This window comes from Vigna angularis, chromosome 7 (genome assembly GCF_016808095.1).
Source record: "Vigna angularis cultivar LongXiaoDou No.4 chromosome 7, ASM1680809v1, whole genome shotgun sequence".
Classification (NCBI taxonomy): domain Eukaryota; kingdom Viridiplantae; phylum Streptophyta; class Magnoliopsida; order Fabales; family Fabaceae; genus Vigna; species Vigna angularis.
In genome coordinates, this window is record NC_068976.1 from 10459061 (window position 1) to 10477552 (window position 18492).

An 18492-nucleotide genomic window follows, 5' to 3' on the forward strand; every position below is an offset into this window, starting at 1 on the left:
TGCCACATCAATGGATCGCAGTTGCCACGTCAATAAAAAGTTAGACAGATCACAACTTTCACATCATTGCACCGTTATTTAACATCGTAAGCCAAAAAGACCAACTTGAACCGTTTTGAACGAAATATGGGACAATAGTGGACTTTTTTAAAAGGTAGGACGAAATGATGTATTAAACTTAATATTAATTCTTTTATCTCTTAAATTTCATTTTACATTCACAATTAATACTTAAAAAAGAAAACCTAATTTAATTAAGTTAGAATGATTATTTATTTTTATTTTTAAGGTTATAAGTTAATGTAAAATTTTATAAACAAATTTTAAATTCGTATAACAAATTTAAAAGATGAGAGCATCTTTAATTTAAATTATTTTATTAAATTAAAATTAAATATGAATTATACTGTTCCAAATTTAATGGAGAATTATAACATTACAAAATACAATACCTATATTTTACTAATGAAAAAAGTAAGAAAAATAAAAACGAGAGAAGACATGCTCTCCACTGAACCGAAGTACTCCCTTCTTTTCCCTTCCTTTCTCTCTCTCTCTCACACGCTCATTCTCCTTTTCTTCTGTTCTTCTCTTTGTTCTGTTTTTCTTTCTCCCTCTTCAGTGCACAGTAGAACCAGAGGCAGCCATGAAGAAGACCAACACGAATATGCAATGGCCTCATTGAGAGAATGGCTCAGCAAAACAATGCCGACAACAACGTTACCCAGCAACAACATCAACAGCTTGTGAACCCCATGTTCCATGACTTTCTTGGCACTAAGAGCACCAACCCCATTCACTCCAATGTGCTCTATGCCCCCCAAACCTCTCATCTTTACGTCACCCGCTCCTCCCTATCTTCCGCCACCGTGTTCAGCGGCGCTGCCACCTCCCACCTCGCTTCCGGTGAGCCGGTTCCACCCCCATTTGCTTCAAAACTCCATCTTTTCTTCTCCCCGCAAACCCCATGTGCTGCATTTTCGAGGGTCGAGTTCGGATTTCTCAGTGGAAGGCACTTGTTCACTTGTGACTTTAGTTTCACGTGTCTGTCTTCATTGTACACTTTTGTTGTTCTCTACCCTCAGTTTGGAAAAATATATATATATTTTTTTGCAAGGATTTATTTGAGGGAAGGGGAATGTCAAAACTAAATTTCGTTAAATTTCTTTCACAATACATAAATTAAAATGTTTTTTTTGGAAAAAACTAAATAGTGGAGATTCCGTAAATTAATTTATCCATTGAAGTAATTTAGTTTTTGTTTACATTCTTATTTTCTTTTCTCCCGGAGTTATTGAGAAGTTTATGAATTGGATGGATTTGTCAGGTTGTGTTGCTCTTTCTTTTCTCAACAAAGTTGTTTGAGTGTGGGAGGATTTGTTTTTATTTAGAAAATTTCCTTCTCCACTGTTAACCATTCACCCAGTGTGTATTTATTTGGTAGAATCATTTTCTGGTAACTTTTTGTAGGTTTTTACCTTTTTTGTTATCTTATTTTAAGTTTTTAGTGGGTGTATGTTGGTTATATTTTATGCATCATAGTTCATGCTTCTATTAAAATCTTTTGACCTAAAGTTGAGCAAGATATTTGAATCTACTCTAGGAGTTTCTGTTGTTTGAGCTTGTGCACTGGATAATAAAAACTGATGATATCAACTTTTAGTTTTCTTTTCATAATGCTGATGCCGATTTCTATTGTTTTTTTTTTGTTTTGATTCTTGGATTTTTCGTTGAATACATAGGTGTTTTTAGTACTTTTTAAAATATTTAAACTGTATTGAGGAAAATTAAAAATGAAAGTTTGAAGTGTTTCCCACTTTTAATTTTGAGTGTAATGCTGTTTGTTCTTCATCAATTTGATAGAAAAACAGATTGGGAATCATCTTGAGGGAGTTCCATTCTATGGTCCGAAGAGTGAATTTTGTGGCATTGAGATAGCTAACAGAGTAGTGAGAAAGAAGAGAAGTAATTCTGATACCACTTTTATCTTTTCTTCCAGAGATTCCTTCCAAATGGTCCCTCATTCCCTTCAAAACTCACATTCCATGAAGGTCTCACATAATTCTTCATCTGTTTCATTCATATGACCAAAATGGAAACACGTTTTGCTTTTGCATTCTGTTGGTTAATTCTTGAACCTGGTTTTGATACAGATGCTTCGGAATGCAGCTACTTCTGATTGCCTTAGAAGGTCTAATGGTGATGATGTGTTTCTTCCTATGCAGTCACTGAAGCCAACAACCAGTGGCTCTCAGATATTGCAGACTCCCACTGGAACTAAGTCTGATGCAAATAAATTGGAAAGATCAATTCTCATGAATTTTGGTCCTTTCATGCAGTTAGCTCCTCTTATGGACCAAAGAACTTCAAACAAGATGGGTGATACTAGTGCTGCTCCTTCATTTATCTCTCAGTTAGCTGCTGATGAAGGGTCTAGAACCAGAATCAAGGGTCCTGGGCTTTTCAGTTCCATTAACACAATCAATGCAGTCACTGATAAGACTTCTTCCATGCTTGGTGGCAGCAGAGCAAAGCCTGTGACAAACATAGTAGACCCTGAATCTTCCACAATTCTGAAGTAAATCTATTAATATAATTTCCCAATTTTCCTTGTGTTTTTTACATGCCCTTTATGATTTTACCTTGGAAATGGATTTTATACATTTTGGTTTGGCTGCAGTCAACGTGGCTCATCATCTGCCACCTGTCAGATGACTATCTTTTATGGAGGTCAAGCTCATGTGTTTGATGATGTACAGCCTAATAAGGTCAGCTTTTTATGTTAGTGAGGCTTATCTGTTTTCTGAATTTAGTGAAATGTGGACTGAGATTAGTTTTTGTTTATAATTTATAATCATCTGGGAATGAAAACTTGTATCTTGGAATACTATTGTTAACTTCAATGTAACGATTTTGTCATAGCAGGTTTTTAGGAGGACAAATTCGTTAAGCCAGTTGTATTTGTGTTGCTTCTTTGTATCTGTGTAACCAACCATTGCCTTGACAATAGAGGAGACTTGATGATGTTTGTCACGCACTTAAACAGCTGTTAAACAGGCTTGTGTTGTAAACCATGAAGAGTGTATAAGTATTGAAAATAGCAAGGTTGTAATATGAAGCAGGGCTAATTCTGATAGAGTTTAATATTTATGCATTGTGTATGTTGATCAATCAAATCATTGTTTATAAGATATTTAAGGTCATTAGTATGAAAGTCAATAAGTTTACTATGCATGGTGGTGGTTTCTGATTGGATTACAGTGTAATCTTTTACACTAGCAGTGTGTAGAGTGTTATCTATGCATGTTTTATGCTTTGTAACTTCTGCATGCTCTCTGATGAATGCAGGCTGATGTTATAATGGCTTTAGCTGGCTCTAATGGTGGATCTTGGACCACAGCATTCTCGTCCAAATCTTCTGTAAAGCTACACCATGATAGTAACTTGGAAAGAAATTCAAGTCATCATGCCACTGAACCAGGTGGTCAACTGACTTCCACAACAGGTATGCATGCATTGCATCATATCATATTATGAATTTGGATTCTCTGTTGAGATTTCGGTGCTATTCTTCTGCCGTGCCTTCAAAATACTGATTTTGATGTTTTAAAATATATTAAAAACTTTTTTAATATATCAAGATCAATGTATTTTGAAGGCTCGGTAGAAAAACAATACCAAAACTCAGCAGAGAATTTGAACTCATGTTATACTTAATGGAATGGTGTTGACAGAATACAAAGTCTTATTTCTTATTGGTTAAAAGTCTGGTTGAAATTTCATGATTTTTGTTGTGGCATGATTCCTTAAACTCAAACACTGAAGTCACTTATTAAGGAACTAAAATCAGCTTTTTCATTGAAAAGTAAAACTTCTATTGTATTTAATGATTATATTTGTCTATCAGTATACTTGACAACACATGTTTTTGTGCAAATACATGATATACGTATGATTGTTGAACTGTTGTGTGAGTATGTATTTGAGTAATACTAGATTGAAAAAAATAAAGACAGTCTCTGAAAAATTATCAAAAAGCTTTGATGATAAATGAAGTGAAAATGGAGAGATTACTTTTTTTTAACACTATTTGTTTTTTGTTGTTTTTGTGTTCCTATCCTGTCCAAGTTAGCATGACCCTTCATTAAAATAAGCTTTTGTTCTTTGACATCGAAGTTTGATTTCTTTTCAGCTGAAGATACAAGAAATTCTGGTTCAAGCTGCAAATCCTAGTTCTGAAGACAAGAACACAATGATATATAGTTCGTGTACAAGGTTTTCTGTATTTATTAGAATGCTTTAGACCTTTCTACAATTCTGATGATTACTGTGTATAATAATCCTCTCCTTTTGTGTAATTTTGTTGAGTTTTCAATGTTTTTTTAGTGTTTATTGCCTAAAGGGGGCCTATTGGATATTTATCATATAATGCATGAAGGTCTTTCAAAGGAAAATTTACATATTTTTCAAATTTACAGAAATGGATAGATTTAAAATATATAAATAAATGGGTAAATAGTTTGAGAAACATAATTTTGAACGTTAAGATTATGTTTTAAAACACGATTTTTGTGACATCCTTCTACCTCCATTACCACTTTTATTGTGTTTTTACTGAAACCTTGATAAAAAAAACTACCATATAACATCTTTACTATGGTGGTTAGATATATTTCTCTTCAAACAGAACTTTACACATAAAACAGAACACCAGACAATCTAATCGTTTAAATGTTACAAGGGTTACATAAAAGACAAATCTTTTTCAAAATCTTTCAAATGTCAATAGTTTATACATTCTATATTTTATTTATATTTTTAAAATAATTATATTATATTATCATTGTCTTTAAAAAAATCATTAAATAACATTCAATTTTAAAAATCAAAATAATTAATTACAATACTAATTAAATTGGATACCTTTTTTATAAATTATTTATACCCTAATTTAATAGTTAATATTAGAAATCAAAGTTATAATTCACAAATTAATTATAATTTTTCATTCATAATAAAAATTATTTTAAATATAATTAATTAATTTTAAATTTATAAAATGATATCTAAATTAATCATAAATACCTAATTGTTTTTAATAATTAATTATTATTTAATTATTTTCTTACTGTGTATATTTTTTTAATTATTCAAATAGCTTTATTAATAGTAGTTTGAATGTTATTCTACCATTATTAACCATATATTAATATCTTAATGAGTTGAATGACCAACTTCAAAAACACAGATAGGTATCTTGTGCCTCAAGTGCACCCAATATAAAAGTTTAATTTCATCCTATTCTAAAATTTGTCCTTAGTTAAATGGATTTAGTATCATTGAAAATGATTTTATTATAATTAATTAACTTAATTACTAACAAACTAATTTAATAAAAACACGCATTCAAACTGCATAATCCACATATCATTATACTCCTACTTTTGGCTTTATCTCTAATAAGATCAAATTGAAGAGATTAAGATTACAACAGTTTCATTTATTTTGTACTTTTATTTTTAAAAAAATCAATGTAAAAATTGTTTTATTGTTTGATGTGATAAAAATAAATCCAAATTACAGTCGTTGAGAGGTTAAAGAACAACTAGTTTAATCGCGAAATAAGTTGAACAAAATTTAAATATATTCATCTTAATTCTATATTGGTTTAATCTTTTTGAACATTTCTATTTGTGGAGGTTTGTCTCAAATATCTTTTCATATTCTAAATGGTCTCAATTAGGTTTTTTATTGTATAAAATTGAATCAATTTAGACATCGCCGTTAATTAGGTCGGACGACGTTAAAAATTTTGATGTGTGGCTTGGTGACATAAGCAAGTTGTTCTGGTACATAGGTTGCTGAGTTGGCTTTCTTTTAAATAAGTTGGTGGTCGACCACTTGGCTTGGTGGTCGACTACTCGGCCTGGTGGTGGCCGACCACCACCCACCAAGCTGAGTGACCGACCACTAGGCCGAGTGGTCGACCACTAGGCCGAGTGGTCGACCACTAACTTATTTAAAAGAAAGCCAACTCAACGACCAATGTATGCCACGTCAGAACAACTTGCTCATGTCTCCAAGCCACGCATCAAAATTTTGAACGTCGTCCAGCCTAATTAACGGCGAGATCTAAATTGATTCAATTTTATACAATAAAGAACCTAATTGAGACCATTTAGAATACAAGAAGCTATTTGAGACAAACCTCCACAAATAAGGATGTTCAAAAGGATTAAATCTTTTATATTCCATCTAATTCAATCAACTAATTTATCGTATTGAAGAATTTATTAATATAATTGATATTAATAAACTTACCTTAAATTTTGTGTAGTTAAAGTAATTCTCAATATTTATATCTAGCATATTTTTATTCTATTTTAGAGTAATATTTTATTTTTACTTCTTTTAGGTTTTTTTATCATCAATACAATTATTGTCTTAAATTAAACATAAGGATAGCCAAAATTAAAATTTTCAAACTCTTTGTATAAAACAAAACTAAACTAGTCAAAGGTCAAATACATTAATACATTTCTCTAAATATTTAGTAAATTGAAAATAAAATGGCCTATAATTAAGAATGCTTTTGTTAAAAAAAATACAAATTTTGGATTGAGTCTTGTAAGAGTTACTTCTATAGATTATATGCTTTGATATTGGATGTGATAATCATATATATATATATATATATATATATATATATATATATATATATATATATATATATATATATATATATATATATATATATATATATATATATATATATGGTCAAAGAACAAGTTAATTTTAACAAGTAAGTTCGGCATTTTAGGTGGTGGAAAGATTCCATGCATGATATTAGAATGAATACGCAAACTTATGTGTTAGGGAATGAACTTATAATCTTGTTAGGAAATTTCTATTGATGGAGTAATTTCAGGATTATAGATTTAATATTTAAATTTTTGTAAAATGTTTATATTAAAGTATCCCCGCAGAACATAAATTCTAATATTTAAGATTTTAAAGATCTTAAATTATATAAAAAATATATTTTGGTTTTAGAAGTATTGTTTTTAACAACCTGACTAGATAAAGTTAAATTAATTCGTAAATTTAAAAGAAAAATTATTTTGTAATTTAATATCGCAAGATTAACTAAATTATTTAATTGTAACAACTTAAAAGTAAGCCATAATAATTTATAACTAAATCAAGGTGTACATTACTTTACAATAATATTTACTTAAAAGAAAATCATTTACAAAAACAAGTTTTTCACTTGAGCAAATTCAAAGCTCCTCAATGTTATGCATTCATATTAACATCTACAATCATATATTGAAATATATATATATATATTGAAAAATATATACGATCATCACAATCAAACACACATAAATAAGGGTGAACTAACAAGAACATCAAACATCATAAACAATAATATACATTAATAATCATATAACAACTCATCGAAATCTTTCATAAATCTGGTGTCTCGCAACACCATTCAATTTCATCATTTGTCTCAACAACCATTCACAAAGTTTATTGTCTCAAACAATAGTTTAAACACATCATAATAGGTTCAAAACTTGTCATCACAACAATTAATATAACCACTAGTGATCTCAATGTTAGGAATCAATTCGTAATTCTTGCATGCAGTTTACCAACAATCGCTCACCACTAGAGCAATCACCCGTATCCAGCCTCACAAACATGGTCCATTTTTCGCCACTCTTCTTGAGAACTTCCCCGATGAAATACACAGGTGCAACTTTTCATTACTCTTCTCGAGAGCTTCCTTAACGAAGTTCATCTCTAGTACACAAAGTTACCCTTCCCACTACTCTTCTTGAGAGACTTACGGGCAAAGACCACTCCCCACTACTCTCACATAAATTGACAAACTGTCCATTTTTTGTTGAGTTATCACCACCCAATCATACATTTGCACGTCTTCACAATCACACTAAATAACATCAAATGCACAATTGCTACTCAATGAAATAATACATCACATAAAACATTATTCATGTGATGCCCATCCCACATAACCTAAGCTCAGATATATGAACACAACAACACGAAAATACTCCATAACATAACCCTTTACCCTCTCCACTTACTTCCTCTCAACGTTCTTCCTTTGAATGATTTATCATTACCTTAAAAATATCTTCTAATAGTCCTAAATTCTCAATATCATAGGATTAAACTATGAATTTATTCTATTTCGTTCTTACTATACAACCACTCATTAATTTTCTCAATTGATTAAACTCTACTTAACTTAACGTAAGCTTAATTCATGAAATTCAACTCAACATACCCAACTCTAACAAGCAACTCAATATACCAAATCTCACGAATCAATTCAATTTCACAAATCAACCACCATATCATCATACAAACATTAAATACAACTTTTCTATCAATTAAAATCAAAGAAACTAGCTCTCCGTACCTGACAAATGACCTAACGACTTTAGGAGTTCTAACACAACTCCATAAGCTCTGGAGGCTCTATTTGCTCATACGAACAACATAAACATTATCAGGATACACTTTTAGAATCATTGATCAACAAAGACTCAAATCAAAGATTCAAAGGACACATGCAAACTGAGCAGACCTATATGCAATAGATACAAAAAAAAAAATACTAAGAAAAATGTTGAAAACTCAACTTACTTAAATGGAGAAACTAATCAGTCTATATTGAAGAGCTCATCATAGAGATCAATCTTATGGTCTCGATTATTCAATTAGACGAATAGGGAGGAAGAACCCTTATAGAAAAATCGGAGAGAGCTTTAGAAAAGTGATTTCTAGAGCTTTTAAAATAATGAAACTCGTTTATAACAAAACTATTTATATTAAAACCATTTAATTTTAAAATAATTGAGTCTCACTATTTTTAAATCACTATCACTTCTAAAATGTCATTTTATATGTCTTTGCACCTCTATTTGTGCTCGTAATTCTATCCGTAATTGCTTTTGAGATTCTGTTTGTAAATGTAATTCTGTTTGCATTTGTTGTTGCATTTGAGACATTTGTAGAGCTATTGTAATGATTTCTTTTGTTTTACATTATTTGAATTTGTGGAAGGACCTATAACTAATCAAAATGAACCATTCATATTGATGATGAGAAGATCTAAGCTATGGTCAATACCATGAATTCTACCTTTCTTATTTTACCATCCGATCTCATACATCTTGATCAACGTTAAGATGCTTTAGTACATTTTCTCCATGTTTTTCTACCATAGAACTTTCATATATGATTCCTATGTAATAAATCAATCATTTTGTAAGATAAGATTAAATAACTAAATAAATCTTATCTTTAAAACATGTATATGTACAATGAATTTCTTTTGCTTTATTGGAGACATGTTGACCATCTTTTCTTTTATGAACTTTGTTGTATAGTTCACATAAAAAAACAGATCAATTGCATACCATCTCCTGTAAAATAATATGTAATTTTAGAGAATAAAATCCTATCAAAATTCAAATATACATGATCAATTGTTAAAAACAGAATTCTCACTGATTTTGGATAAATCAGTGTAATAATTCTTAAATTACAACGACATTTTCATCTAACCTATAACTATAATATAATATTAAACACACACACATATATATATATATATATATATATATATATATATATATATATATATATATGTTTGCTAACTTACGTGACCTATTAAAGTGTATCAAATTTTAGTTGACAAAAAAATCCATATTCATAAAAGAAGACATACATTATTTTATAACATCAGGCGTTTAACGTCTAACCACTGAATTACCAACGTTAAAAATGAGCGGTGACATTTTTGTAAATAAATGCAATTATTAAACGTCGTTTAGAATTGTAATTCTACGTAAAATGATATAAAACGTCGAATGACTTTTAAATTCGACGTCAAAAGGTTAGTGAATTCAATAAAAATTTGAGCGGGAAATTGAAAATTCATTCACTTTATCTTAGCGCGCGATACCCTCTTCTCTTCTCAAACTTTTCTCGAACGAAGTTTATGAGCATCACATGTTAATTAATTACTTTATGTATGATTTTTGTTTGTTTGAACTGATTATTTTCGTGTTCTTGTTCTTCATAGGCACATTCTGCTTTCTCTCTCACTGTGACGAAACTTTATTACGATGAACCCACCTTTTGAAGATTAGTTTTCGTTTTCGTTTTGAAGAACTTGTTTGTTATTTTTTTCTTTTTGAATTTATTTGTTGTTGTTGTTTGATTGAACTTGTTTGTTGTTGGTTATTGTTGTTTGTTGTTGATACTACACGTTCATAGTTCATGCTTTATAAAATACTAAAGATTAAAATTGTTTTTCTGTTTTTCAGGTCTCGTAGAGTTGTAAAAAATGATCACAATTAATTAAAAAAAACAAAAAAAATTAATTAACATCGAATATTGACAAAATTCGAGTTAAGTTTAATGTCGAATATTGACAAAATTCGACGTTAAGTTTAAACATAAATTTAACGTCTCCTAATATAACGCATTCGCGATTTCGCCGTTAAAAACCCAAAATATTCGACGTTGTATGCGATTTTTGTACTAATGATACTTTAAATACATATTTTAATAAAAAAATTCCATTTAAAATAAAAATAAAAAATTCTTCAAATATTCTTAATCTTAAAACTTAGAATCCATGATGTATAAATATATTTTCGTTAACTAAAATTTGATTAGCAAATCCCATATTGTAATTTTGAAAATAAGTATTAGATAAAAGAAATAAAAAGTTGTCTTTTATAAAGAAAAACTAAGAAACTATTAAGAAACCAAATAGTAGAGCAAAAGTCTCATTCAAGTGCCAAGAATGTCAACTATTGAGGAAGCACATACGTGTAGGGATTAGGCATTGATGTTTGCAGAGAACTCAAAGACATAACCATGTAAAAGGTTTCGTATGAACCGCCTTTAAAGTCATGTTTGACACAAACTACTCATATTATGTGAATTTATTACGTATGGATAATATTGCACCAGTTTTTCTATAAATGTTTTTGGAAAATTAAGAATTATTTTTTATATAAATTAAAAGTATGTATAATTTAAAACTTATGTTTGAAAATTTAGATATAGAGTTTTGTAAATTAATTTTAATTTCAAAATTTATCTTTTATTTTCTTTAAAGTTTTATATTGAGTCGTGACATGTACTATTTTGAGTACATACTCGAAATCATTACCCAAACTTACCTAAAATAAAAAACATGTTAAGTGTTATTTATTTAATTTTATTTTGCTGAAATATAGTAGTGTTTTATTTTATATTTAAAAATTAGTTGACTTTTCCAATCTAAACAAAATTATCGATTCATGTCATTTTGTATTAATCCTTTCAATATATATATATATATATATATATATATATATATATATATATATATATATATATATATACCACGGGAAAAAAACAAATATTGATAAAGAATATAATAAAATAGTAAAGACAAAAAAATTAGAAACAATTATTGTGATTAAAATAAAATAAAAATAATGTGAGTATATGTTGAAATTAAATTGTTTGCTTTATACTTAAAAAACTAAAAGAATAATTCAGAACAAAAGTCAAACATGAGGCATTAACTTTGTATTAATTAATCTTATCAAAATCAATTTTTAATTTTAGTTAAAAATAATGAGCTTTGAGTTCTTTCTTCCTCCGAACAATAATCACTATTAAAAGTATATATTTCAAGAATAAAAAAAAAACTTTCAAGCTTTTAAATTTTTAATGATTGAATTAACTTTTCCCATGTTTCTATTTAAGCCACAAATATAAAAACAATGAGAAGCACGTTAGACTTTTCAACATCCTAGTTTTCCAATTAACCAAAGAAAAAAAATTCTAAAAGAAACAATAATTTGAAAATGACTCAATTGACCTGCCTCTATTATTGTTTTTTTATTTCCCCTATTAGTATTCTAATTAAAGGTTAACATTGAAGAATGATTTCCTTTAAAACATATGCTGACCAAAGTCCAATAGTGGAGAATTTTATTGGAAAGTGTCAGTAATTTCTAATTTTCAGAATGTATTTCTTTCAACTAAGAAAATGCATTATTTATATTTTCAGATACCAAGTATATCTCAATGAGAATCGAGACTTAATTTTTGAAACGTGATTTTTTTTTAAAAGATCCATCTCTCTACAGACATTGAACGAGGTTTTCATAAAAGAAAATTAAATTAATTACAATTAACATGTTTAAGTTAATTTGAGTTTTCTTATCTAATTTTTCTATTTTTATTTTTATTTTCAACTTGTGTAAAAATAATTTTAATTTTCTAAGTAACGATTAAATTCATTCAAAATAGGCCGTAGTGATCTATTTCCATGTGAAATAGATACTCAACAAAATCATTAATTATAGTTGATATTAATTATTAGGGTAACAAGTTAACAACACCCTTATATATCTTGATTAAAAAATAATTCTTAATCATATTAACTTGTTTAAATTGAATATCTTTAAAACATCTCCACGAATGTCTATTTTTGATTAAAAAAAGGTTTTCACTTATTTAATATATTATAAATTAACTTTATATTTAATAGATACGAAACTTTCAACACATTCAAGGTATTATTATTTTGAGAAAGAAATTAAATATTAATAGTTTGTCCCATAATTAATAAATTAACTAATAAATTTATCGAAATAACAAATTTTAGAATAAGTTTGTAATCAGTATATAACAATAATAAAGTTAACAAGAGGTTAGATATGAATATTTAGGTTAAAGAAGTAATGAAGATTAATTAGTTTTGAATGGTACTAATCAAAGACAATGCTTCACCAAGGTTCTTGGCCTTGATGCCAATGTACTCCTTGATAGACAAAGAACGAAAACGAGGGAAAGGAGTGAGAAGAAGCAATGGAGAGAGTACATAATCCAAAGGGGGGCCATAGAAATAGGCCACAGAGTATCTTTGTCTTGCACTGTTGACCATGACACGATGCAATGCACAACGGAACCTTGAGTTGGACAAGATGTGAAGAATGTCACCGGTGTGAACAACAAGGGTGTCGGGGTGAGGGTGCACGGAGACCCACCCTGCACCCTCCTTGAAGATTTGCAGGCCATTCGTTTGGCTCTGGTGGAGGATTGTGAAGAGCGAAGTGTCCGTGTGAGGGGCTAGACCCATGGCTCGGTTTGGCTCAGGGCAACAAGGGTAGAAGTTCAGCTGAACAGCTTCACACAGGTCACTTGAACCAATCCACCCCTTTCCATCTTCAGAAATCTTCAACAATGTCAATATCATCTGGGTTAGCTTCTCTGCTAGCAGCTTCATTTGCTTCTGGTAATTCTCCATTATGTTGCTGCATAAACACAAACATACTTTCATTTTACTTTATCAAGTATTTTGGTGTTAGTTTTCTAATTGAAATTACTCATATCCACTTTTTATAGTATAATTTTTTATAATGGTACACGTATAATATAAGCTGCACCTAAGTTGTATTCTTTGTATGTATATATAAAGACGTTTTGTAATGGACAAGTTTAATCAGATCATGTTTATATATATATATAATAATAATACGTGTTCTTTGATATTTTTTAATGCTATGAAGATAGAGTTTGAATTTAATAAGGTTTCTACTAAATTATCTGAATTTTTTACCCGTTGATTCCAATGGGTTATAGAGGTTATTTAATATTAGAAAAAACTTATCATGCCAACATTTTGTGGAAAAGTTATTTGATTTTATCATGTTCATGTGATGGCATAAAAAAAATGTAATCATATAGCAAATGAGGACAAAAACATCTATTTTTCTTTATTCTTTCGTTTATTATTGTATCTTGGAAAGAGAAATGCTGAATATGCGTTTTTCAAAGAAGAATTGTCCAAAACATAAACTAATATTCGATGAGACTCTTTCAAATCTCAAGGACAAACTCGAATCCAAGATGATGATGATGTTGTAAAGGATTCCATTATGTTGAAATTAAAATTTGATGTTAGCAAAAAGAGAGTAGCTATTAGCATATGAATGTCCACGTTGCATGGAAGTGCATGAGATTCTATACATAACATCTGTACTTACCAAAACCGTGTATGGTCATTAGGCCAAATCTTTTTGGCATCATCGCATGGAGACCCCATGATGGTGAATCCTTCATGCCACATGTGCTTGGGGAAGAATGATGATATCCGTGCCCGGCCGTAGCCGGTGGCCCCGGCGGCGGATCGTAGGGCCTTCAATTTCCTGTCGGCGGGGAGGGCAAAGAGCCTCTTAGCTTCTTCTTCAACCTCTTCAACAACACTTAAGGGTATGCCATGGTTCTTCAATTGGAAGGCACCCCACTTCTCACAAGCAAGGCCTATGAGTTCCATGGCATTAGGATCCATGAGGTCAATGATGGGTATGCATGATCCACCCCCATCATCATCATCATCGTGATGATGACCATCTTCAGATTGAGGCCATGCATGGGTTTCAGGCAAGGTCCTAAGTGAAGAAAAGTCTAAGGGGATAATATGATGGAGGTGGAGAGGGTAGTCTCTGTAGGCTTCAGAGAGAGTAGAGGCCATTTCAAAAGTGCAAGGAAGCAAGTTGGATTTGGTTGGATTGATTTTCACAACCTTAATATATAAAAAGAATGTTGCAAGAACATGTTTGAGATTAGGTTAAAACCTTATACAGTTGGGTGAGGTTGGCTATTGGACTATGTTGTGTCGGATTTTGGGTTATGAAGAAGGAATATGGTTTGAGTAAGACAAAAGAAGGAACAAACAATTTGTGAGTGTGGAATCTCAAGATCTTAAATATTAAAATAAGAATGGGAGAAAGAAACCTTTTTCTTTATTCCATGATAAAGTTTCACTCATGCGGCAAAGGGAGAAAAGAAACAGAAAATTTTGATAGAGGATCCTTTTTGTTTCCCTTTAGCTTTTGTGGACAAAAATAGGACACGCTTTGTCTTCTAGTTCGAAAACCAAATGAACAAGGTTGTCTTGTTCCACCAAATAAAGAGTTTACATGTGCTCCATGCTAATTTGCTAATTTGATAAACTCAAATATGCAATCAATTTCATTTTCATGCAATATGATATATAGTTCAAACTATATATCTCTTAATTCTTCCATTGCAAATGGCCGGTATACCAATAATATTGTTTTTTTAAGTGTGAAACACACTAGTTTTATAAAAAAATTATTAGTCAACTTTTTTATAAAAACCTACCTCTTTCATTTGTAAAATATTCTATGAATGATTTTTTTTAATATTATAATGTATTATTATTAGGGTCAATCATTACATTTAAAATATTATATATTCATTTTAAAACTAAAAACTCTGATTTTACAGAGTGTTTTGGAGGATTAAAAGAGAAACGTGTATTTAATTTTTTTTTTAATATTATTGAATGTATGAAAATAGTGAGTAATGAAATTGATGATTGGTATATTTTGAACCCCATGTCATGCATGAAAGATCTCATTGATTGAGTAAATCTTGGAAAACTATGGAAAGTGCTCCATGTTGATACTTATTTATATTATTGAAGGCTGCAGCCACTGGCGGAGCACAAAGGAGAACTTTTGTACTACAACATAAGCCTTTGCCTGAAAAGAAAGGATGATTCCCATTTGCATGACATGGGGTTCAAAACATACAAGTTAAGATGGGAATACTTTTGAGGTTGTATTTCAGATCATTATGCATACATTAGTACATACATAATAAGACATTTCCATTTGTTGTTTGTGTCTGAAGTTGACAACATTTTCAAAGGCTCAGTAAAGTGAAATCATTTGAATGCTGAGTAATCTGACGGAAAATACGATGAAGCCAATAAGAACATCATGAGGACAAAATAATTCAAATTCATATATTCAAAATGAATTCAGTGGAAAAACAAAAAAACAAAAAAACAAAAACTAAGCTAGCTTTCAAACTTGACCTTTCTATGTTCTAACGTTTAATGGTGTAGAAATGTAGCGTTTTTAGATTTTATAGTGTAGACATTGACTCGGACATTTGAATGAAGAAAAAGGTGCCAATTAGACTCTATAGACAAGACTTTAGGGGTGTTACCATAATTACATTTCTGAATATCTTTTTATATTCATATAACTATACATAACTTCTTATATTTATTTAAATGACTTTGGTCTCCATAAAATTAATTCTTTTCTATAAAAAATATTTCTCTATACTTTCTTCTCAAATTTGTTGATTTTTTTCAATTTTTGGGAGACTGAGACAATAAAAATGTCACATAATGGTATGAATAAAAATTTTAATTTTTTTTAGAGATGAAATTATATAAAGAGGAATCATATCTATGTCTACTCACTTTCATTCACCAATTAAGAGGTGAAATGTTTGATTTCAAAAGTGTGTCTCTCGTGCGCACTATGAATTTTATAGTTTTAGAAATGTTTTTTCACGTTGGAGTTTTTCTTCATTGTACATTTATGTCAACACAAAACTTTGATATTTGAATTCAATGTTAATTGCATGTAAGTCCTACAAAAAATATTAGTTCAAAATAAATTTGTTTAATAGAAGTAATTAATAAATATATAGTTTAAATGGACCAATCTTATATATGGTTATTTATAGATATTTATTGAGTCTAAATTCTTTGCTGATTTTTAGTGTTGATATATGGTTATTTATAGATATTTATTTGAGTCTAAATTCTTTGCTGATTTTTTAGTGTTATTCTGCTGAGCATTAAAAATACACGTGTTGATATTTAAAACTTTTTTTTAATATATTTTAAAACATTAAAATAAATGTCAAACAATATATTCTGAAGGCACATCAAATAAATAACATGAAAAAACTTAACAGAGAATCTAAATTCTATTTTTTATCTTCAACATTTAAAGAAAAATTATTGATCTAATCATTCAATTATAAATATTTAATACTTTTAGGATAAACTGCTTTGGTGAAGATAATAGTATATCAAGATAAGAATATAACATAAGAGTGGAAAAAGATAAAGTATGATCTTATCGTATTCAACCATTGACAAACATAAAATAATTTAGCTTAGTAATAGAAATTATATTATAGTAAAAAAAAATAAACTTTTGAAAGGTAATTATGATGGAGGGTTAGCAAAAGGTTGATGATGGTGAATACTTAAAAAGGGAATGCCTAATAATAATAACCGTTGTAGTACTAAAAAAGACACTAAAAACAATGATAATACTTGATGGTGATAATTAAATATAATAGTGGTGATTAGGATTATCGATAATTAATAATGATGGTATAACAGACGTGATGTTGATACTAATCATATTAATTGTGATAATGGAAAGATTATTTTTGGGGCAACAATAAAAATATTATTAATAGTTAAGTGGTGTACGAAAAGGTTGACCAAACAAATATATATATATATATATATATATATATATATATATATTAATAAATTTATACAAAGCTACAATAAATTTTATTTATAAAATTATCAAATATAGTGGTGGGTTAAGTTGAACTAGAAATAACATTTATGTGGGCATTTTTGTACTTATTGATTTTGATCGGAAATTAATGTATATATATGTATATGGTTAAGACTTAATTTTTAAATTGGATACGGGTAAGATATTCATCTCATTTTCGTTTCTATGTCCTTCTCAATATTCATTTTCGTTTTTATATTTTTCTTCATTTTAATTTATCAAAATACATTTTATTTATTACGTAATCTAAAAGATTTATCTTAAAGTTTTTGTCTTGAATTTCTAGCTTGTAAATCACATACTTAATTTTTTTATTTTCTATAATTATTTATTTTTATTTATTATTATTTAATACTCTTATTTAGTATTATACCTATATTTGTTGATATTTGATGTTGAAGAAAAAATATAGAACTTTTTTATATTAAATACTTATAATATAACTTTTTTGTAAATAATATTATTAAATTAATATTTAAAATAATATAAAGACATGTAACGGTTATACTCACTACTCAATACTAAAAAGATAGTAAAAATAAAGATAAATTCTTACTTTAAAGATAAATATGAGATAGTCAAATTCAAGTCTATCTATTTCCATCCTTAATTTCAAGGTTAGAAAGCTAACTACCAACTTTGACCGGTGCTTGTAATTTTAAAAGAGGGGATTGACACATATTAGTGTTATTGCTTATTTGATGCATTAGTTTACAAAATTAGTATTAACGTAATCATAATAAATTTTAGTTCAAATTACACTGTTGTTTGAGTTCCTAAAAGTAGAAGTATTTTCATCTAATTTTGTAGTTAAATTTTTTAATTTCAATGAGTTGAAATTTCTTTTCCAAATCATCATATTTTACACAAGATGAAATATATTTTTAGCAGTTAAATTTTATCGAGAAATTGAAATTCATTGTTCTAAAAATCCTAACCTTTAAAATAAATAGATCTTATCATTTTAATCCAATTATTTTAAATTTTGTTAAGCAAAAATTCA

General features: G+C 28.9%; 2 protein-coding genes across 2 annotated transcripts; one reads left to right on the plus strand and one right to left on the minus strand.

The window, feature by feature from the left end:
- The first annotated feature begins 525 nt into the window (after positions 1 to 525).
- LOC108319287 (protein TIFY 8) lies at positions 526 to 4415 on the plus strand. Its single transcript, XM_017550361.2, has 6 exons — positions 526 to 906; positions 1864 to 2051; positions 2154 to 2578; positions 2681 to 2768; positions 3349 to 3505; positions 4193 to 4415. Exons 1-6 carry the CDS (start codon positions 690 to 692, stop codon positions 4231 to 4233), a joined length of 1116 nt encoding a protein of 371 aa, XP_017405850.1. The 5' UTR covers positions 526 to 689; the 3' UTR covers positions 4234 to 4415.
- An 8378-nt stretch (positions 4416 to 12793) lies between these two features.
- LOC108319278 (gibberellin 3-beta-dioxygenase 1) lies at positions 12794 to 14817 on the minus strand. The gene is made up of 2 exons (XM_017550352.2): positions 14103 to 14817; positions 12794 to 13370 (listed from the first exon to the last, which is right to left on the minus strand). The coding sequence occupies exons 1-2, from the start codon at positions 14588 to 14590 to the stop codon at positions 12809 to 12811; spliced, it is 1050 nt and encodes a 349-aa protein (XP_017405841.1). The 5' UTR covers positions 14591 to 14817; the 3' UTR covers positions 12794 to 12808.
- Positions 14818 to 18492: the final 3675 nt, after the last annotated feature.

Coding starts and splice junctions, on each gene's coding strand:
- LOC108319287 (XM_017550361.2), top strand. CDS start 690: ATGGCTCAGCAAAACAATGCCGACAACAACGTTACCCAGCAACAACAT. Junction 907..1,863: donor CACCTCCCACCTCGCTTCCG/GTGAGCCGGTTC, acceptor TCAATTTGATAG/AAAAACAGATTGGGAATCAT. Junction 2,579..2,680: donor GAATCTTCCACAATTCTGAA/GTAAATCTATTA, acceptor GTTTGGCTGCAG/TCAACGTGGCTCATCATCTG.
- LOC108319278 (XM_017550352.2), bottom strand. CDS start 14,590: ATGGCCTCTACTCTCTCTGAAGCCTACAGAGACTACCCTCTCCACCTC. Junction 13,371..14,102: donor AATGACCATACACGGTTTTG/GTAAGTACAGAT, acceptor GTGTTTATGCAG/CAACATAATGGAGAATTACC.